The sequence below is a fragment of the Ornithorhynchus anatinus genome, chromosome X1, assembly GCF_004115215.2.
Source record: "Ornithorhynchus anatinus isolate Pmale09 chromosome X1, mOrnAna1.pri.v4, whole genome shotgun sequence".
NCBI classification, from domain to species: Eukaryota; Metazoa; Chordata; class Mammalia; order Monotremata; family Ornithorhynchidae; genus Ornithorhynchus; species Ornithorhynchus anatinus.
Window position 1 is genome coordinate 88,044,171 of NC_041749.1, and position 23,172 is coordinate 88,067,342.

Sequence of the window (23,172 nt, forward strand, 5' to 3'; positions counted from 1 at the left end):
ATAGCTATAATGATGCATTCTAACACCTGGGGCTTAATTAGTACCAAACCTACTTCTCCCTATGACACGGAAGAGAAAACTGAGGCTCAGAGAGGGTCTATCTCCCAGCAAAGCTTACCACCGAGTAGCTAGTTGAAACTCTGCAGTTCTGACTCTGTAAGGTGCTTCTTGTGTGACCAGACCCAGCTCTCTCTGGAGGGAATGAGGGTCTGGGAAATCACTCTGAATCCCTGGCACAGAGGAAAAGACAGAGGCTGCTGCCAGCACTAAACCGATAACCACATCTCAGGGTGAAACACTTTGGAGCTCCATGGGTGGCTGCGGATATCCATTAAGGAATTCAAGCCAGGAGAAGAGTGGGCTTCAGGGGAAGGTCTGTGTTGCCCTCCCACCCGTCCGCAATGGTCTGAGGGATTGGGGTGGCCCCCCCTCTGCTCTTGAGATGTTTGTTTAAGTGGGGCAGAACACCAGAGGAAGTGATCCAGCCCACACGTCAACAATATAGCTGAAGTGATTTCACAGACCCTCCACGTCTGCATGCCTGTGCGTATAACGCAATCAGCCTGAAGCAACCCTAAATCCAGGCCCCTGGCTATGGTGTCTCCAAACATCTCATCTTTGGAAGACTTTGGGTCTGTCTGGGACTGCCACTGATTTAAATGTTCTTTTCCACAAGTTAAGAAAGAGCAGAGGAGGGTCACTCTGCATCCCTTCCCACCACTAAGTGTCCTAGGGACACATAAGTATATTCCCGTGACTTCACAGACAAGCAAATCAACACAAATATTCCCTTTAAATGAACATCAGACCCAAACACACACTTCCATAGTTCGCAGGCACTCGTACGTGTGTATACATACGTACACACACGTACACACACGCACCCAACTCTGGTTGGCAGCACTTCCTGAAGCATGTTAAATAAAAACTGGCAGCTACGGTGACTATGCAGCTGGTCACTTAGCAGCTGATCTGTGACTGCTAGGTCACTGTACCCAAGAAGGATTGCCTCTCTTCATCTACACTGGAGACTTCTAGCATCCCATCCAACCAGTTAGGCTGACACTTTTTGAGATGCAGCATGGCCTAGTGGAAAGAGGATGGGCCTGGGAGTCAGAGGACCTGGGTTCTAATCCTGACTCTGCTTGCTGTGTGACTTTGGGCAAGCCACTTACCCTCTCTGGGCCTCAGTTACCTCATCTGTAAATTTAAGATTAAATCCTCCTCCCTCCAACATAGACTGTGTGCCCCATGTGGGACAGGGGCTGTGCCTAACCTGATAAACTTGTAGCTACCCCAGCACTTAGAACAGTGCTTGACACATAAAAAGTGCTTAACAAACTCCTTAAAAAAAGATGGCAATGAAGAAGTCTTAAGAATGGAGCCAGATTTAATGCTGGAAGAGGCAGGAATGCCTCGCGATCAAGTCGAGTATTTTCCTTGGGATGGAAACCGGAAAAAACTTGACCTGGGACCTCCAACCATCCAAGCCTAGGATCCAGGTCCAGCCCTATAGTCCCTCTAGTCTTTCTTCACCCCAGTTCCCCTCTGGGATGCTGGAATGACAGGAGAGCAGCCCGGCTCGAGCTCCAGGCCCCTCACCCAAGGTGCCTCCCACACCACCCACCCATCCCCTCGGCCACCCTGCCCCTCAAGCCAGAAATACCTCGTCTCTTTCCCGTAGCCACCCAGGAGAAGCAGCGTGGTCTAGTGGATAGAGCATGGGCCTGGGAGTCAGAGGTCATGGTTTCTAATCCTGACTCTGCTACTTGTCTGCTGTGTGACCTCGGACAAGTCACTTCACTTTTCTGTGCCTAGGTTACCTTATCTGTAAAATGAGCATTGAGACTGCGAGCCCCACATGGGACAGGAACTGTGTTCAACACGATTTGCTTGTATCCACCCCAGTGCTTAGTACAGTGCCTGGCACATAGTAAGTGCTTAACAAATATTAAAAAAAAACCCGACATCATGGGCTATCCAGCGATTCCAGTCATCTTCAATTAGTACCAAGACTCCCAAAGCCACCTCAGGCCCAAACCTGAATGGAACATGAGCTGGTTTCTAGTCTCCAGGCCTGGAAAGGCAGGGGAGCTATACTCAGCTCCACACGGAGACCCACAGTTGCATTGACATTCAATGGGGGGAGGAGCTAGGGAAGGAGTTGCTCTGAATTAAATTACCATACTCAAGTAAATTGTGCCTCCCATTTCCAACACACACACACACACACACACACACACACACAAACACAAGTTTACATGCACAATATCCAATTAAGTGGAGGATTAAACACTTAACCAGTTGATTTTCTTTATCTACACCATCCAAGTGGATGATCAAGGACAAAAAAAAAATCCTCTTTCGGCACTGAATTATCTAGTTGTAGCAAATCAAGTAGATGATTTCTCAATCCCCCACTTCATGGGGTTGGGCACTCTCCATTCTCACACATGCATATATATATATACCCACTTGATACACTCCCATTGTACACACACATGCTCACAATCTCTTGCACGCCATTACACATACTCACATGACACATTCATTTTTTCATATCTTTACCATAGCAAATTACCCACATTCATACACACACACACATACACACACACACACACGTCTTTCTCTCTTTCGAATCCCTGCAGCTCTAGTACAGTTACAGCTGTGTCCTATTTTTCTGTAGTTGATGACCTCAACTCCTTTCCAGCACCATAGGGACTGAAGTAATGTACACTGTGTCTCACCGGGGCACAACTACAATTCATCATTATTTTATCTGCAGGAATTTAATTGGATCCTATCAAACTCTCCTGATACTCCCTTTTCACTTTAAACACTGCTGCAGGAAAGATAAATGTCGGCACTGCTAAGAGAAAGAGCGAGAGAGCCGGGGAAAGGGAGAATTGCTCTAAGAAAATTCGGCAACTGTAGACTTCAAGTCTAATTTCCTTGTACCTATCTGTATAATTAGGGAGACACAGAGGTTCCCACTCCTGGCAGGGGTTGTGCGTTTGATTTATGTTGCCTATAAATATCCTCAAACCCCAATAAAACACTGGCACACAAGGTGAGATGTGGCAGTAATTCCTTTGCTTTGGTTCTACCATAGGCTTTCACTCTCCTTCTCTCTCCTCTGCTTTACTCTGCTTCTCTTTCTCTGATTCTTTTTCTAAGGGGCATCCAGTGTCACCCGCTCTAGGGAGGACTTCCAGACCTACTGAGCTGACAGCATCAACCTGAGGTGCACACAGCAGGAGAGATTTAGTTTAGACAGAAGAAGGGGTTTTTTGTTTTTTAACTGTAACGGCTGGGAGTCCTTGAAACCAGTAGTCCTCCTCTAGAGACATTGAAAAATAAAAATCAATCAATGGTGTGTATTGAGCTCTTACAGTGTGCAGATCACTGTCCTAAGCATTCAGAAGAGTACAACAGTTAGTAGACACAGTCCCTGCCCTGGAGGAAATTACAATCAGAAGAGTTTGTAGCTCAGAAAATGCCCCATCTCTTCAGTCACCACGGGTGCTATTTCCCTGGGGCTGGACGGGACTCAGAGTTCACCTGGTCCAGCCCCCTGCTTCCAGAAACAATAACACCCAAACCGTCATCAGAGAAATCCAACTCTTTATCCTGGGTTCAACCCGACCGATTCGGTAACGTGCAGTCCGCTCCTTCCTCAGACAACTGCCAGGCTCTGAATTGATTTTAAATGGATTTGAATTGCAGAGCAGTGGCTTATTTGAGGAATGCCAATTCAGTCCCCTGCACGTGCACTGAATCAGAGAGACAAAGACAGGCTAAAGCCCCTGCCTCTAAAATGGATATCACAAAACCAAATCCCACACACCTTGTTTGCCCAGGTCAAGCTTCTGACTGCCCAGTTCACCAGCCTTCTCTCAGTTTGCAGGGACAATCCAGTCTAGATCCCAAAGTTCTCCCTGCAGCCTGCCTCACAAGCCTCGTGTGAGACAGGACTCTGTCCGACCCGATTATCTTGCATCTATGCCAGTGTTTAGTACAGTGCTCTGCACACTGTAAACTCTCAAAAAATAATAATAATTATGGTATTTGTTAAGCTCTTACTAAGTGCTTGGGTAGATACAAGGGTATCAGGTTAACCCACGTGGGGCTCAGAGACTTAGTCCTCATTTTACAGATGAGGTAACTGAGGCACAGAGAAGTTAAGTGACTTGCCCAAAGTCACACAGCTGACAAGTGGCAGAGCCGGGTTTCGAACCCACGACCTCTGACTCCCAAGCCTGTGCTCTTCCCATTAAGACACGCTGCTTCTCATATTGCTTCTCAGTAAATGTGACTGGATTATCATCATTCTTATTATTTAACATGCTTTTCCTCCTTTGCCCCATGCCAATCAATCATATTTATTGAGAACTGTGTGCAGAGTACTGTACTAAGTGCTTGGGAGAGTGAGAAGCAGCGTGGCTTAGTGGAAAGAGCACGGGCTTGGGAGTCAGAGGTCGAGGGTTCTAATCCCAGCCCCGCCGCTTATCAGTTGTGTGACCTTTGGCAAGTCACTTGATTCTCTGGGCCTCAGTTACCTCATCTTTCAAATGGGGATTAAGACTGTGAACCCCACGTGGGACAACCTGATTACTTTGTATCTACCCGAGTGCTTAGAACAGTGCCTGGCGCATAGTAAGTGCTTAACAGATACCATAATTATTATTACAGTACAGCAGCATGGAACTGTGGATAGAGCATGAGCCTGGGAGTCGGGAGGTCATGAGTTCTAATCCCAGCTCTGCCACTTGTCTGCTGTGTCACCTTGGGCAAGTCACTTCACTTCTCTGCGCCTCAGTTACTTCATCTGTACAGTGAAGATTGAGACTGTGAGCCCCACATGGGACAGAGACTGTGTTCAACCCAATTTGCTTGTAACCATCCCAGCGCTTAGTACAGTGCCTGGCACACAGTAAGCATTTAACAAATACCACAATTATTATTATTATTAGACACGTTCCCTGCCCACATTTAGCTTAAAGTCTAGAGAGAGCTTACAGTCAAGATGGAACTGGGTGACCTGGCCACCTACTTTATTGAGAAAATTCAAACTATCAGGAGTGATCGCCTTAAAATCTCCCCTGCCTCTCCCTCCTCTTGCCCCTCTTCAACTCTCCCATTTTTCCCAGCAGTATCTCAAGAGGAGATCTCCTGCCTTCTCTCAAAATCCATCCCCTCCACTTGTGCATCCAGACTCCATCCCTTTGCACCTTATCGAAACACTTGCTCCCTCCCTTCTTCCCTCTCTAAGTGCCATTTTCAACTGTTCATTCTCCAATGGCTTCTTCCCCACCTCTTTCAAACATGCCTATGTCCTCACCTATCCTAAAAAAAACCCTTCCCTGACCCCACAGATCCCTGTAGCTATCGCCCCACCTCCCTCCTACCATTCCTCTACTCCTTGAATGAGTTGTCTAAACCCACTGTCTCAAGGTCCACTACAGTCCACTACTCCAATTCTCTCCTTGACCCCCCCTCCAATCTACCTTCTGTCCCCTTTACTCCACAGAAACCGCCCTTTCAAAGGTCACCAATGATCTCTTTCTTGCTAAATTCAATGGCTTTTATTCCATCCCAATCCTCCATAACCTCTCAGCTGTCTTTGATACTGTCAACCCCTTCTCCTGGAAGCATTATCCAACCTCGGGTTCACTGACACCGTCCTCCCCTAGTTCTTCTCATCTCTCTGTCCACTCATTCTCTGCCTCTTTCACGGGCTGCTCTTCTGCCTCCCACCCCTTAACTGTGGGCATTCCTCAAAGTTCAATTCTGGGTTCCCTTTTATTCTCCATCTATACCCACACCCTTGGAGAACTCATTCACTCCCATGGCTTCAGCTACCACCTCTATGCAGTTGAAAGCCGAATCTCTATCTCCAGCCCCGATCTCTCTCCCTCTCTGCAGTTTTGCATCTTCTCCTGCCTTCAATACATCTCTACTTGGATGTCCTGCTGTCATCTCAAACTTACCGTGTCCAAAACAGTACTCCTTATCTTCCCACCTTCAGTCCTTCCCCTGATTTTCCCATCACTGTAGACAGCACCACCCTCCTTTCTGTCTCACAAGCCCATAACCTTGGCATTATTCTTGACTCTTCTCTCTCATCCAACCCACATATTCAATCTGTCACCAAATCATGTCGGTTCAACCTCCACAACATTGCTAAAATCTGAACTTTCCTCTCTATCCTAACTGCTACCATGTTAATCCAAGCACTTATCCTATCCCGCCTTGATTACTGTATCGGTCTCCTTGCTGACCTCCCTGCCTCTATCTTTCCTCACTCACTTCACTCTATTGCCCAAATCATTGTTCTACAAGAACATTCAGTCCATGTTTCCTCACTTCTCAAGAACCTCCAGTGGTTGCCCATCCACTTTCGCATCAAACAGAAACTCCTTACCTTTGACTTTAAAGCACTTAATAGACTTGGCCCCTCCTACCTCACCTCACTACTCTCTTACTTCAACCCAGCCTGCACACTTCACTCCTCTAATACCAACCTACTCACTGTACTTCGATCTCGACTAGATAGCCGCCAACCTCTCACCCACGTCCTGACTCTGTTTTGGAACGCCCTCCTTCATCATATCCGACAATCACTCTCCCCTCTCCCTTCAAAGCCTTTCCTGACTAAGCCCTCTTTTCCTTTTCTTCCACTCCCTTCTGCATCACCCTGACTTGCTCCCTTTATTCATCCCTCCCTCCCTCCCACCCCCACAGCACTTATGTACATATCTATGATTGATGTATTCATAGTAATAATAAGGTTGGCATAGTAATAATAATGTTGGTATTTATAGTAATGTCTGTCTCCTCCTCTAGATCTCCCCCCTCTAGACTGTAAGCTTGCTGTGGGCAGGGAATGTGTGTTATGCTGGTATACTGTACTCTCCCAAGTGCTTAGTAGAGTGTTCTGCACACAAGCACTCAATGAATATGATTGATTGATTGATTGATTGGCTGAGGGAATTAGTCTAGAGAGAGCTGCCAGCTGCACAAGCATTTCCTTGGCAGCATAGGAAAGGGGTGAAGCAAAGAGGAAAGCTGGGAGGAAAGAATTCTTGTCGCTAATTGCCTATTCATGGGCTGGTCAGAAATAAGTCACTTTCCCTCCACTGTGTCTCAATATGTCTCGGTGATAACGCTGGCCTGCAAGGGAAGCTGAGTGAATTCATGCATTAAGTCAAGTCAAAGTCCTCCTGGTAAGGCAGTATTCAGAGAGACTGGCAGCCTCTCAGAGCTCTTCCATGCAGCCAATGTGACTTTCAATTCCATTTAAACCAAGGGTCTTCATTCCGGGTTGCTGCGTGACTGTATTTTCACATGAAACTATCAAATATGCTTCTGAATTTTTCAATCCAGAGGACAGCGAGGCTGAGGACAGTGGTATGTCAATTTGGCAAGACCAGCCAACAGAGCTGCAGGGAATGTGTCTACCAACTTTGTTGTATTGTACTCTCCCAAGCACTTAGTACAGTGCTCTGCACACCGTAAGCACTCGATAAATACGATTGATTGATTGATTTCACTGAGGATGTTTAATGGGAGGGTGGGGGGGGCGGGAGCAAGGTGTTAACTGAAAAGGCAGGAAATCAAAAGGCTGACTCCACCTCTGATTGTCCCTGGGAAATGAAGGGATTAAGGGTCTGCCTTTGGTGGTTAGTGTGGGCTCAGGGCTGAAGGGGAGAGGAGGAGCAGAGGAGAAGCCTCTCCTAATTTGAGTAAAAGGGTGGGTCCATTGGAAAGACAGCCCTGGCCAGGAGAGTTGGGTGCAGTGACAGCTGACGGACTCAAATCAGTCAGTGGAATTTGCCGAGTGCTTACTATTTGCAGAGCACTGTACTAAGCGCTTGGGAGAATACGAGTGGATATGTTCCCTGTCTACAAGGAGTTTACAGCCTAGAGGGGGAGACAGACATTAATTAATATAAATTAATGGGAGTGCTGGGTAAGGGAGTAAATTCTCCCCTGGGCACATTCAGATAATGCCTCAAGTCTCCCCAGTCTTCTCCCTGCTGCTCAACACCAAGACCATCCAGTAAATTGGGGTCAAAGAACACATTCCCTAACAAAGAAGAATGCTTTAGCCAAACCATCAAAAGACTGAAAGCAGGTGAGAGGTCTAGGAGAAGGGATGAGGGAGTTGTCAGTCCAGTTGGCTCTGTGACCTTAGGAATGTTGCTCCTCCCAGCTGTGACTCAGTTTCCCCATCAGTGAAAGATGAATGCAATTTGCTGCCCTAGGTAGTAGTACTTGGAGGTCCTTCCAGGAAAGGTGCCAGGTTCATAAGGGTTCTTAAGAGATTCTATTGAAATATTGAGGCCTTCATCAGTGAATTAATCAATGGTATTTACTGTTTACTGTGTGCAGAGCACTGTACTAAGCACATGGAAAGAGAACAGCACAACAGAGTTGGTAGACACACTCCCTGACCACAGCAGTCTAGAGGGAACTTACAGTCTATGTTCCTACATTTTCTTTCCTTTCTAGTAAATCCCATGCAAACCCTTTACTCAAGAGCTTAAAACCCCCCAGGAAACAGCGTGAAGCAAAAAAATGAATGTATTAAGAAATAGCTCTGCAGTAATGAGTCAGCAAGAGGGTCTTCAGTCCACTTTTACCAGCTATCCTAGCTGTCACGGCCTGGCTGCTGCACTCCTCTCATCTGAGAGGATGACACTTGCCTGTTTGGGTCCAATTTCTGATTCTGGTAGGTTTTACTGTCTGTCTGGAAGCCGTGGAAGGTTTAAGATTTGCCCTCTAATCCCTACTGTCCGTTTTCGGGAATAGAAGGGAAAGAATGATGGCAGTACATCTATATGCATGCTATTTTGAAAGCTCTCTTTGATTAAGGCCTCCATCTCAACCTGACCTCCTGAACCATGTCAGGCCCATAAGCTGAAGAGGCCCCCTTCCCCAGCCCACAGTTAAATTTACATCATGAGGATGGTATAAAGGAGTGGAAAGAGACTGGTCATCAATTCCACATTCTATTCTAATCCTCCTTTGGGATCTTTCACCCCAGAGGAAGGGACAGAGAATGGGGACAAGGTCAGCCGTCCTCCCACGGAGATTTTAAGATTTCAAATATTCAAAGAACCAGTAAGGGGGCTCCCTGATTGGGTCTAACTAAAGCACCAACTTCAAGTCTCTCCAGATTTCGGTGAGAGGAGAGAAATGGAAAGGTAGAACCTAGTATCAAGGCAGAAGTACACGATCTATGAGAGAGCAGCCCAGTCTAGACAAGGTTAGCACTGTTAGTCCAGCGTTTAGTACAGTGCCTGGTACATAGTAAGTGCTTAACAAATGCCATCATGGGAGAGTCAACAGCCATATGAAGCAGGAGATAGGGAGGGGGTTCCCTATCTAGAGACTGCCCCCGTCCCAAATCCAGATCTGCCTTTTCAAGGGCCTAAATGACCTTGGTCCAGCCCAACTGGCATCTGTGTTCACTTCCACAAAAAATAAAGTAATAAAATTACACCTCTTTGATGTTTCCCCTTCTTGATGGCTAGAAGGCCATCCATCAGCTAGGCACTGACATCAGTCAGTCTGTCAGTCAGACTCTACTGAGTGCCAAGTGTGTTCAGATCATTTTCCTAGGCATCGTGGTGGAAGTAAAGGAAAAAAAAAGCCAGCTCCAGCCCCTTGATGGGGAGACAGGAAGGACACAGTCATACAAAGAGACAATCTGCAAGGATAAAAATGCCTATACATGTGACCTAGTGAGAGAGGTAACTACTAAACATTATATTTGAGACTCTCTATCAAGTGGTTCCCTCTAACCTATATGTTCCCTTACTTTGTTCCTTGAGGACAGGGATTGTGTCTACTAACTCTATTGTATTGTACCCTCCCCCAAGTCTTTGGTACAGTGGTCTATACAACAAGAAGCACTAAATACCACTGATTGACTGTGTCCAGCCCATGCTCTCTGCACTTATCAAGCAAACACCTCCTAAATGTCTCTCACACTAGAATCTCCCACCTCCAAGCCACTGCTCACACCTTTCCCCTACCAGAAAGGATCCCTCCCCTCAGCTCTGCCAAACTCCTTCAAAATCTGTCTCCAGAACCAACTCTCTGATTAATCCTTCTTTCTCCCCAGGCATGCTAGCCCCTCGACCAACCCAGCACTCCGCTGTACTTATTTCTTTAAAAAAATTCTTGTGTATTTATTTGTCCGCTTGGATTTATAACTCAGATCCGTTCTCACACTCTTATTTAATATTCACCCACTTACATCCAGTTGTCTTCCCTATTAGACTGTAAGCTCTTTGAGGGCCAGAATCATGTCTTATACTTCCCCCGATGTCCCTAAATGTGTCATCCAGTGCCCTGCAAACAGAGAGTGCTCAGACATTGCCAGGACTGAGTCCAGGAGATGCTCTATTACTGCTCCAATGTGGTTTTCTAAAGATCCAACTAGTTATACTGCAGGCCAAGCAACCATACAGTCACAGCTCTGCCTTTCCCCCAAATCGAAGACTCCTCTCCCTACAACTCTCCGTCCAACGGCTAATGATACCACTGTCTGATCTGCCCTGAAACAGTACCTCGTCCTGCCAAAGGGGGAGATTGTAAGGAGCCGATGGGGGGCTCCTCCCCCCACTGCTCTCAATCCACCCATCAGTGGTATTTACTGAGTGCTTACTATGTGCAGAACACTGCACTAAGTGCTTGGGAGAGTACAACACAACAGAGTTAGCAGACACTTTTCCGGCCCAGAACAAGCTCTCCTATCAATTCTTCAGTATCAAGTGCCCACATATGCACAGGCCTGGGTTTGGAATTGAAACCAAAAGGTAAACAGCCAGATTCCAGTTAAAGAGCCACATTAAAGATGCCCCCTCTAGACTGTGAGTTCATTGTGGGCAAGGAATATGTCTCCCAAGTGTTTAGTAATAATAATAATGTTGGTATTTGTTAAGCGCTTACTATGTGCCGAGCACTGTTCTAAGCGCTGGGGTAGACTCAGGGGAATCAGGTTGTCCCACTTGGGGCTCACAGTCTTAATCCCCATTTTACAGATGAGGTAACTGAGGCACCAAGAAGTGAGGTGACTTGCCCAAAGTCACACAGCTGACAAGTGGCCGAGCCGGGATTCGAACCCATGACCTCTGACTCCAAAGCCCGTGCTCTTTCCACTGAGCCACGCTGTGCTCAATAAATACGACGGCATTTGTTAAGCTCTTACTACATGCCAAGCACTGTACTAAGCGCTGGGGTAGATTGAATGAATGAACATTCCTGCCCCACAGGGATTTACGATCAAGCAATCAAAGTGAGGCAACACTGATGGCTTAACATAGGCCCATACATATTGTACAGATAAAGAAAGTGATTTACATCAGACTTACAGCTAGCTACAAAACCAATCAGCTCAACGAGTTTCCATCAGTCCACCATTTCCACCAGATGGCTATTTTGTCTATCTATCTTTTCGATTAGAGTCACGAATCGCACAGAGTGTCTCTTAGTATGGTTTTATACCAGACAGTCCATTGTGATGTGCAACTGATCTGTCCTCTGTCCAGTCTGGATATAGCACAAGCTGCCTGCATATTTGGAATTTCACAGCTCAGAAGCAGTGCCCATTTTCATAGGAGCCTGGGAGGGAAACACAGTGGCAGTGGAACAAGGAACAATGTCTTCTCCTGAAGACTGTAAGCTCCTTGTGGGCAGGGAACATGTCTACCAGCTCTGTTGTATTGTACTCTTCCAAGCACTTAGTACAGTGCTCTGCAAAGAGTAAGTGCTCAATACCATCGTTTGATTGGAAGAAGGACAGGGTTCTACCAGCCAATACACTCTAGGGTCTGCAGATTTCCACAGAGAACCTTTTTATGGTGTTCTTAATGAACTAACTGCATGAAATCACGTACCCTACAAAGACCTTTGGTTTCTGGTTTGGCAAAGGATTTTTGAGGGTGGTTAGTGTCCACCCTAGGCCCAGAGAACACAACTAGATAAACAGAAAATGGGAGAGGGGAGTATGGGTAGTCTGGGAGAAATGAGGAAGGGAGAAGGAAAGCAGGAAAATAGGGGGAAGATAAGGAAAGCTAAGAAATGTGGGGCAGCCTGGCCTTGAAGCAGAGGGAGAAAATCTTGGATCTTAAACTCGGTGCCTTCGTGAGGAAGAAGAGGCTGTTCGGGCTGCAGTCGCTGGTAATTCCCCTCTTCTTCTCCCCGAAACACCAACTGACTAGCCAGGCCTGCTAACTGACTTCATTTCTAGCCCCAGAGGTAGTAATCAGGAGTAACTGAGATGAGGCACGTGGTGTGTACAGGGTAATTGGCCTCCTGATGGGAAGGGGAATTCTGGGGAATCCCTGGAAGAAGCGCCTCCAGAGCTCCCAGCAGGGGGAATCACGGAGGGGAACTGGAGAAAGTAAACAGATGGGACACGTGTGAGCCTGGGCCCAATCTCAGGGGCTAGTAGGAGGCTTAGACCAACAGCTCCGAGACCGTGGTCGCCCAAACCCACCACCCCAGGGGACCGAGCAGGAATTCTTTCCATCTTCATTTTACCCATCACAGGAACAACTGCACACCGCAGGTGAGCCACCCTCTAGGTGGCAGAGAGGATGAAGGAGGAAGGTGCAGGTTCTGTGCCCTCATTCCTTTCCAAGACACCTCTTCCTGCCAGATCTAGCCTCCCTGCAGCTGAGTCAAAAATGAGGGCTTTGGACCAGGAGGGAGTCTCGTCTCCCAAAGTCCCAGGGTAGGATTAGAGGAGGCAGACTCACCGATGTGTTCTGGCACTGGATGCTGGTGCTGTTGAATCGCAGCGCCGTGACGCGAGCGGGGTTTCCGGGGATGTGGAAGATGCACTCGTAGTTTCGCTGCCCCGACTGCGGCTGGGGCAGATTCTTGGCTGCAAGGGTGATGGGTTTCACCACACCCACGGGCACGTAGATCTGGGTGGAGGGGAGGATCTGGGGGCAGTCCTGGAGGGAGCAACAAGAAAGAAGATGCATAAGCCACAGCACTACATGAGCGCCCCAATACCCACCATGCTGGGGAAAGAAGCCATCATCAATGGTATTTATTGAGCACCTATTGGGTGTAGTGCAGTCCACTGAGCACTCGGGAGAGAACAACAGGTTAGACATGATCCCTGCCCTCAAGGGATTTACAATCTAGGGGGCAAAAAAACAGGCACTAAAGTAATCTTTCCCACCTCCCTGCAGATACCTAGTTCCTTGAGGGCAGGGATAATGTCTATTAGGGTTCTATGGTACAACAATCTCCCCGTGACTTGTCTGCTCCCTATACGTGATCCTGATAAGGCCCCAGGTACAAGGCAAGGAAGCAGGAAAGTGATGGAGATCAAACTCAAGGTCGCCATGGAAGGTGGAAGGGGCAGTAGAATAGGACTCGGCTTACCCAATTCACTCACCTGGTGGGTGACTTGATTTCAGAAGCCACTTCCACTCCCAATTGTCACCAGACCAATACCCAGAGCTCTTGGCCTTCCCAGCCTTCCCCCAAATTCTGAAAGCAGTGCCTCTTAGAGTACCTCTGCACTCTAAATCACTAATGTACCCAACAGTTGGAGCCCACCTGGACCCGGGGAGAGGGAAGAGTCCATAGCTTGCTCCTTGACGTCGCTAAACCATGTCCCTCTCCTCCTCCAAAGCCCTTTTCAAAAAACACCTCTTCCAGGACCCACTCCTAGATTAATCCCCCAGTCTTCCATTTATGCCATCCCATCAACCACCTGGCCACTCCAATGCACTTAATTTGTCTACTTGTAATTGAGGTACCCACCTGTGCATTATTCATATCTATTCTCCTGCTCTTGAATATTCTTGACTATCTTCCCCCATTTGAATGGACGTGATTCAAAGGCAGGGATCCTGCCTCATACCTTGGGACCCTAAAGACTAATTTAGGGTTCTGCACACAACTGGCCCCCGGGCAACATGGTTGGTGATGATGACCACGGCCTCAGCCTTCCTGACAAGTCCAAAGTCAGAGGCGACAGAAGCCAAAGAATTGAGACAGAAGAACCAATTGATCAGTCGATGATATTTACTAAGAGCTTACTGTGTACAGAGCACGGTCCTAAGTGCTTGGGAGAGTACAATATAACAGATTTGGGCAGACACATTCCCCAACCATAAAGGGCTCACCACCTAGAGGGGCAGAAGTCAAAGCAGCAGGCTCCAAAATGGGCACGTGCCCCCAGTCAGGCACTTTATCTCGTCAGCGCAGTCTCCGCATTTATCCCAAGGAGAAAAGCATCAGCCTGACTCGGATACAGGCAGGCACAATTCCCAGACACCTCTGAACAAGGCATGAGGCAAGGGGAGCTCTCAAGGAATAACCTGCTTCGGTTCCCTGACCGTGCCATGGCCCTGGATCTCAGCACTAGTTCTCCACAGAGGGCTGCCAGTTCGGAGACAGGGCTCGGGGGAGCGGGGAGAGGGCGTAAAAATAGCCCAGGGCAGGTGGAAAAACAGCTCCAGGTCCCACCGCTGGTTCCTTCGGGAAAGATAACCTGATGCAATCCCCCTGTCTTCCTTGCAGTGCTGAGCCCAGTAGGGGATTGGGAGCCCGAGGAGCCAGGCTTCTCGGAGTAACTACCTTTAAATAGAGAAAAATAATAGTGTGTTTTGAAACCAGGCAATCGGGGAATCAAAATCACTGGGTCCCCAGAGGAGGGTGTCTCAGACCCAGCTCTCCGGCGGTTCCCAGACTTTATGGAGAAACTCAAGTTTACTTTTTCTGCCTGTCAGGGAGATGCTAATTTCAGTAAGTGGCAATGGAGAATGAAGCAGGAATAACCCAGCCAGGCTGCTCCCAGAAAGACCATCTTGGGGCCCAGCTGAACAGCTCAGCTCACATTGGGGGGGGGGGGGGTGGGGGGAAAGGGGGAGGGGCGGGGCACATGCATGTGTTTACGTGTGTGTGTGTGCGCGCACATGTGAGTTATTCAGGGCCCATCTTTAAATACTACCACCCTGAATTCATATAGCACTTTTCTTTCTCAAACCACTTTCAATCTGTTATTTCCTTTGTCCTCAAACCATCTCTGTGTGCTAGGGCGGAGCAGGGATTAGTAACCCCATTTTACAGATGAAGAAATGGGGCGGAGAGGTTATGTGGCTTCCCCAAGGTGAAACAGAAGGCCAGGGCAAAGCCAGGGCTCGAACCCAAGTCTCCTGCTTCTCAGATCAGCACTCTTTCGGCCAGACAATACTGCCTCCCTGCTAGATGTGTTTTGCCCTGAGAACTGGCTATATTTCCTGAGGAGCTTGGCCTAGCTTGGCCATAGGCAGGTTCCTTGACCTTCCTCAGCCAGGAGGTAGGTTCCTGCTCTCTCCACAGCAGTGAGGGAGCAGAGGCCGATTCTGGTGATAGAAGGTAGAATTGCTGTCATTCCCCTGCTGGCCACCCTCCCCTCTTCCCCAGGAGGACAACTGCCCATAGGGTGTCTTTTCAGTTGTCAGGGTCACCCTCTCAGAATGTACTGGTGTCTGTCCTCCCACCTCCAAAGGACAATACTCCTTTCGGGATCGATTAGCAAGGGCAGCTATTCCTGCTGGGTGCTGTGCTTTGGAGGGGGTCCCCACAAGCACACAGTGAACGTGACCGGCAGGCAGAGGACACAGACACACAAAGGAAAGAGCCAACCCAGAGAATAGAAACTTCCAGGCACTTCCTCTCCCACATGCCCCTTCAGGGGCACCCTTCACCCCCACCTGTGAGTACATACGGCCCCCGACTCCAAAGCCCCAGCAATGCCCTGGGCCAGCGGGAGCTGCCGTGGGACTCCCGGGCTTCCTCCCTTCATCATGTGCTCTCGGTCTGTAGGGAGCTGTGTCTAATTCAGAAAATATTCCTCCCCCACCCCTCCTCAGTGTCCCCCCCCACAACTCCAAAACAGGAAGCACCTGGCTCTAGCGAGGAGGCTGGGAAGCCCTCTGAGCTGAGCCGTCCTGCCTCAGCCCGCTGTGTAGGGCTTCCTGCCAGCCGTCCAAGAAAGCCAACCCCAGGGAGATGTTTTGACCTACATTCCCCAAGCCGAGCCCTGCCCACCTCCACCCACTGCCACTACACACTCTCTCTCCCCGTTCCCTAACTCCGAGGCCAGCTTTTCCTGCAACTTTCATGAGGCAGCTCATTCACAGCAGCCCCCCAGCTGGCTGCCTTAGCTTAACCCCTTGCTGGCCTGGAGCATGGAGGCCTGGAGCCAACACTCTTTCCAGCTGTGGGCATCGTGTGCTGCACCAGTGAGACACACTGGGGTAGCGATCCAGCTGCTGCTGTCTAATTCTGACCCCTACCAAGAGTCTACAGTATCCTGTAAGGTAGCGCACCCATCAGGCACCGGGAGCTCCCGGGATTAACTGAGATTCAGAAGGAGGAGGAAGAGAAGGAGGAGGTGGAACAGGAGGAGGAAGAGGGGGCTTTCAAAAAGGAAGGGGGGGGTGGTGGGTTCAGAAGAACAGAGCCCCAGGCTGAACACTGAATCCCTTCCTTCACTGCCTATTGTCTCTGACCCATGCTCTCAGCTCAGAGAAAGAGATTTTCCCTGCCTCAAGCTCCTTCCAGATAACTCACTGTGCAGAGGAAGGACAGCTTCTGTAAATATGATTTGATGGAAGTTTAATCTGGCCCTGATCTCAGAACGGTGTAGCCAGTAATTGCTGGTAACCGAGCTGGTCCCGACTCTCACCGGGGCCCTTATCTCTCTATGCTGTTATTAAAACCAAATAAAGAGCCCTGGGGGCGGCAGTGCCTGCAAGCCCAGGTCTGAGCATGCCCCTGGAGCTCAAACTCACAGACACAAGAAGAGTCTGGAGTTAGAACTACCCCAACCCCAGAACCCCAGATTCTTTCCAAGGGCTTTCCTTGGGATTTTATGTGATTCAACACCCTCCATGCTAGTAACAGGTTTTTTTTATGGTACTTGTTAGGCGCTAACAATGAACCAGGACTGTACTAAGCACCGGGGTAGATGCAAGCTCATTGGGTTGGACACAGTCCATGCCTCACATGGGGCTCACCATCTTAAATCCCCATATTAAAGGTGAGGTAACTGAGGTGCAGACATGGCTTGCCCGGAGTTACACATTAGACAAGTGGTAAAGCTGGATTTAGAACTCAGGTCCTACTGACTCCCAGGTCCATGTGCTACCCACTAGGCAATGCTGCTTCTCTTCCGGCTAGCTCAGTCGGTAGAGCATGAGACTCTTAATCTCAGGGTCGTGGGTTCGTGCCCCACGTTGGGCGCAAGTCTTTTGAGAAGCAGCGTGGCTCAGTGGAAAGAAAGAGCCTGGGCTTTGGAGTCAGAGGTCACGGGTTCTAATCCCGGATCTGCCACCTGTCAGCTGTATGACTGTGGGCAAGTCACTTCGCTTCTCTGTGCCTCAGTTACCTCATCTATAAAATGGGGATTAAGACTGTGAACCCCACGTGGGACAACCTGATTCTCCTTTGTCTACCCCAGCGCTTAGAACAATGCTCTGCACATAGTAAGCGCTTAACAAATACCAACATTATTCCTCAGTGGCCACATACTAACCCAAAAATGGACCTGGCCAGAGCACAATGGGGAGGGGAACACCTCTGTCTCCCTCTCCCCACCTCCTTTCCCCCTCCTATTCCAGTGGTCTCCTATATCCTGCCTCATTCCCATTCTGCCCTATTCCCAATAGGATGGCCCACCTTCTCCTTATTCAGAAAGCTCCTTTCAGGGAGAAGGGGGTCTGTTCAGGAGGGACACAAGGCTTTGGGTGCCACCAATGATGAAAAAGGTCCCATATTGGGCTGGTGTCCAGGGATGACTAACTGAGGTAGGCAAGTTTGTTTGCCAGGGGAACCCAAGAAGGAAACGGTCCAAATGGGGCACAGAAACAGGGCAGTCCCTAACCCTGGAGCATCCAGATTGGTTCAATAGCAGGACTCATGACCAGAAATCCATATATGTGTAGCCCATGTGAATGCCTTTTATTGATAACGATGGTGAAGTGCAGCCTGCTAGCTATTCAGAAATATGGATTTTTTTTAAGCTGTAATGACAAAAGTTTAAAAAACTGTTTAATCAACTTTATGAGGACAAAAGTAGACAGTTATAAGCCTATTGCTAGCCATTGATCAATGCTGATCAAGTCAATGAGACTACGGTATTGAACAGACTGAACTGTTCTCTAGATTTCGGGGTGGATTCAGTCAGGGTACATCACAATTCTGACATGGCTCTACTGGCCTAGTGATTCAGGGGTGTACTAGCTCATTAGGGAAAAAACATTTTGCGAAAAATCTCAGGCGGGTTACGTTCTGCTGTCAGCCAGGTGGGCCATGTGTTTCCCTGCCCTAAGCCATCTTGCCCATGTCCTCATATGGAAGACAGAGCGGGCACCATGGAGAAAAGGTCATGCCAGATCCAGGGGAAGGGTGGGCAGAGGGCCAAACATCAGCTCCCAGAGGGATGAGAGAGAAACGGTGGCCATCCCGTGGCATGGGTCACACCCAGTTCGTCAGTCAAAGGTATTTATTGAGCACTTACTGTGTGCAGAACACTATATTAAGAGCTTGGGAGACTACAATATAACAATAAACAGACACATTCCCCACCCACCCCTGAGAGACTCCCAAGTGTCCCCTGAAGCTCCCAGTCCTTCCTGTCAGTGATGAGACAACAGAACCCAAGGCAGGGGACTGACCACTCAGCCATGTTTCGGCCCTTCCATGCCCACCTGATAGGAAGAGCTCTAAGGCCATGCCCAGTGAGCTGGAAAACCAATATCTCTCAGTCTCTCTCAAGTAGGAGGCTCAAGGCTCCAAGATGACCCTTGTTTCCCAGCTGACTCCCTGCCCAGCAATGGCTAGAGTGCTCTGTGCAGTCATCATGCAATGAAGACCTTCCACGGGCTGGATCTGAGGAGGACTCGGGCTCCCAGTTCCTCCATTCAAGACATGGTTCTCCACACAATACGCCCTCTTTTTGAACCTCCTCTGAGGGCATCACCTACAGAGGCTGAGTCAGCATGGCAAGGATAATAACTGCAGACAGCAAAGCTTCTTAAAGTCAGGATGGTGCCAGCTAACCTGGATCTCCAATGCCCTGTCCAGGTTGATTGAATTGGGTTAGGGAAACTGAAATGGTGAAGTGAGCAGAGACCAGCTCATCGTTCCCCTCCCCGACACGCAGGCGGTTGAGAATCTGGTTCAACTCGGAATCCCTGTGGAAATTCCTGACCTTGCAGAAAAGCCAACCCTGGGAGCCAGTGAGTGATCGGGTCACCCCAGGGTTCTTGGGATAGGGGAATCGTTCAACCAATGGTATTTATTAAGCACTTACTGTATGTCAAGCACTGTATTAGGCACTTGACAGAGTGCAATACAATAGAGTTGGAAGAAACGAACCCCGCCCTCAAGAAGTTTACAAATCTAGAGGACAACCCAAGACTGGTCCAGATTCCTGACCTGGAGGCCACTCCCGATAACCACCTCCATCCCCAGAGTGGTCTCTGGCTAGAAGGATCCTGCCCTGAACTCAAAGGATTTGCTAGACTGGTGGGGGGAAAACAGTAACCCACAGTTCATTCATTCAATCACATTTATTGAGTGCTTACTATGTGCAGAGCACTGTACTAAGCACTTGGAATGTACAATTGGGCAACAGAGACAATCCCTGCTCAACAACGGGCTCATCAACTCGCTATTTCCAGCTACCTGTGTGGAAATGCAGAAATCCCTCTCCCTGCCCATGAATCAGCTGCACCTGTGGGATTAAGTAGGCTCTAGCTCACTAAAGCCCCTCTCAGGGTCACACCTGGAGAGTTCCCAGTACTCTACCATCCTCGGCTACGGGAGGGAGAGTCAAGCAGAAGCATTCCCATTCCATTCCTAGCTTGGAGAGTGGCTAGCGAGTGGAAGGCAATCTGCTACAAGTCAAAACTCACTTGTGTTGGGCGGCAACATGGGACAGGGTCGAGGGCGGAGACTCGAGTTTACTGTGCGGAAGGAGGCAGTGGTAAGCCACTCCCGTATTTTTACCAGGAAAACTCTATGGATACACTGCCAGAACGATTGCAGATGGAGAGCGGGGCGCTCTGGGAGAGATGTGTCTGTGGTGTCGCTATGTGTCGGAAACGACTCGACGGTGTAAGGCAAGACAAGGTCACTAAAGCACCCCGGTTTGTTTGTCCAACCTGAGCATCCCTATAAAGACCTAGGATCACTGGTTCCGCCCTGGATTGGATCCAGACTCCCATGACCCTCCGGGCCACTGAAACCTCAGCTGGGATCCAGTTCAGAGCCAATCACGATGGTGGTCAGTGAATCGGGGTCTGCCCAGCAATCAATCAATCATTTAACCAATGGGATTTACTGAGTGCACACAGAGTGCAGAGCAGTGCCCTAAACACTTATGTGAGCACTACAGAAGTCCTATTCACATTCCCAGCCCCTCATGCAGCTTAATAATAATAATAATAATAATAATAATGTTGGTATTTGTTAAGCGCTTACTAAGTGCAGAGCACTGTTCTAAGCGCTGGGGTAGATAACGGGAAATCAGGTTGTCCCACGTGAGGCTCACAGTTAATCCCCATTTTACAGATGAGGTAACTGAGGCACAGAGAAGTTAAGTGACTTGCCCACAGTCACACAGCTGACAAGTGGCAGAGCCGGGATTCAAACCCATGACCAGGTTTTCCCTCATTAGCTTACAATCTAATGAGGGAAAACGGGCAGAGCAAAGTCATTTACAAACAGGGGGAGTGGGAGGAAGAACAAGGATACATCACGAGTCCATCTGGCTGAACCAGCAGAATAAACTCAGAAATCACATATACAGTTGACCATTCAAGTGATACGTGTGGTTGTTGGGTGGATGTGACTTTGGGGTGTAGGGAGTTAGCCTGGGCAGACATTTGCTGTTGCTGCAGCCCCTGAGCTGTCAAGGTACCCAGAGCCTGAAACCGGGATGTCACTGAAGCGGTGAAACCCAACGGTTAACAGGCCCCACGACACAATGGACCACTTTGGGAAGTCAAGAAGACTCTAGGGTCAGAAAGATGCACGGATATTCAGCAGTCTTGTAGATCACCAGCCAGCAGGGGACCTGTAGTGACTGGCTGTGTCCGATACTTTGATTCCACTTTGAATGCAAAGGGCAACGCCTCCATCGGAGCAATACTCATGGGGTGTTCCTTCTGTGCTCAGTTGTGAGCCGTGATGATGACGATAACACTAGCATTTTTAAGGGCTTACTATGTGTGAAGTACTGTGCTAAGTGTTGGGGTAATAATGTTGGCATTTGTTAAGCGCTTACTATGTGCAGAGCACTGTTCTAAGCGCTGGGGGAGATACAGGGTCATCAGGTTGTCCCACGTGAGGCTCACAATCTCCATTTTACAGATGAGGTAACTGAGGCACAGAGAAGTGAAGTGACTTGCCCACGGTCACACAGCCGACAAGTGGCAGAGTCGGGATTCAAACTCATGACCTCTGACTCCCAAGCCCGGGCCCTTTCCAATGAGCCACGCTGCTTCTCTAGGTACCAGATACCAGTCCCACATGGAGCTCACAGTCTAGTGAAGAGGGAGAACAGGGTATTTAAGCCCCACACCACAGAAGAGGAAACTGAGGCCCAGAGGAGTGAAATGGTTGCCCAAGGTCACACAGCAGGTATGTGGCAGAACCAGAATTAGAACTCAGGTCTCCTGACTCCCAGGCCTATGCTCTCTGTACTAGGCCGCACTGATGCCCTAACATCCCCACTGCCAAGCGGAGGCAAAATTTCAAAAACCAGAAGCCTCAGCTGCACTAGCTGCCCCCAAAGACCTCTCATCGAACCACCTCAGTGGAACAGCCACCATCCGAGTCAAATAGAGGGTCTGTTTAGCATCACTCTGCTCGGCACCTGCACCAGAATTCCTGACACCAGACTGGAGGGTTGAAAAGAAAGGCCAGCGCTGTCTTCTGCCCGCAGGTGGATGGCTGACCCCAGAGGTCAGTCTGGCTGCTGGTGAGACTTGGATTATTTATAGACCCAAAGTGACCTGACAGTGAGTCAGCGAGACAAACCCCAGGCCAGCCGAAACTGAGGCTTGGAGCACAGACGCTTTGTCATGGAGCAACACGGAGCCATAAATAGGCATCTGGTGAGAGGTGGAAAGGCTTGGTGCTCCCAGCTGAACAGCGGACCCCAAGGGTCCTGATCAATCTGGATAACCTCAGATCCGAGGGCTACCGAGGAGACCTAGGCAGTGTGGGGCCTCATCCAAAGGTCGGCATTGGGCCCGGGACTTACCCACTCCCCTGAATCTCGTCCAAATCCCCAAAGTTTGCTATTCATGGGGCCAGAGATCCCCAAAACAGTCCCTTTCCCACCAACACCAGCCATTCCTCCAGAAAAACAAAAGCTATGTTCAGGGAAATACAAAGAATCCTCACCCCAGAGGCAAAACCCATGTTGTCTTCCATGGGAGCAGTTTGGTTTCATAGAATCACAAGACTTGGATTCTAATCCCAGCTCTACCACTTCTCTGCTGTGTGACCTTGGGGAAGTCACTTCGCTTTTCTAGGCATCGGTTTTCCTCACCTGCAAAATGGGGATTAAGATACCTGTTCCCCCTCTCCCATAGACTGCCAGCTCCATATGGGTCAAGGACTGTGTCCGATCTAATTATCGTGTATCCTCCCCAGCGCTTAGCACAGTGCTTGCCACATAGTAAACTTAATAAATACCATTCTCATCATTCCAGGGTGTGAGAGTAGTGAATTGTGTTCAGGAGAGGTAGAGCCGCGGTGGGGCAAACGCTGAAGGATATACGGCAATGCTCTCCCTCTATCTCTTTATGGTGTAGGGCCTGGAGTGGCCCTACACGATCCAGTCCAGAACAGTCCTGACCCCAGCAGTCATTTGAGATGGGAGGGCATTCGTTCTGAGGCTGCCTCAGGGATTAGGGGCCACTCCAGGGCAGACCAGAGTGGGCACAAGAATGCTGGGTCAGAGCCAATGACTCGCCCAGCCCAATGGCACCAGGTGGCCCTCCTAGATACCCATCTCCTGGTTAACTCCTAAGGTAGCCCCCAGAAGTAGGGACTGAAAGGTGACAGAATCACCCCTGATTTTTTTTTTAATATTTCAGAATTGCTCAGTGCATCATAAATATTCAGCCATGG

General features: G+C 49.0%; 1 protein-coding gene and 2 non-coding genes across 6 annotated transcripts in view; 2 read left to right on the top strand and 1 right to left on the bottom strand.

Annotated features, from left to right (window-relative positions):
• PLXNA1 (plexin A1) overlaps positions 1 to 23,172 on the bottom strand; it is a 243,389-nt gene that overhangs the window by 59,300 nt on the left and 160,917 nt on the right. For all 4 annotated transcript variants that reach the window (XM_029050206.2, XM_029050204.2, XM_029050202.2 and 1 more), the window contains exon 10: positions 12,774 to 12,974. In XM_029050206.2, coding sequence (XP_028906039.1) covers positions 12,774 to 12,974 — 201 coding nt within the window. The remainder of the gene's footprint in view (positions 1 to 12,773; positions 12,975 to 23,172) is intronic.
• TRNAK-CUU lies at positions 17,196 to 17,268 on the top strand. Its single transcript has one exon. It is a non-coding gene; the product is annotated as a tRNA-Lys (tRNA).
• On the top strand, positions 19,796 to 19,933 carry LOC114806931. The gene has a single exon (XR_003754985.1). It is a non-coding gene; the product is annotated as a small nucleolar RNA SNORA7 (small nucleolar RNA).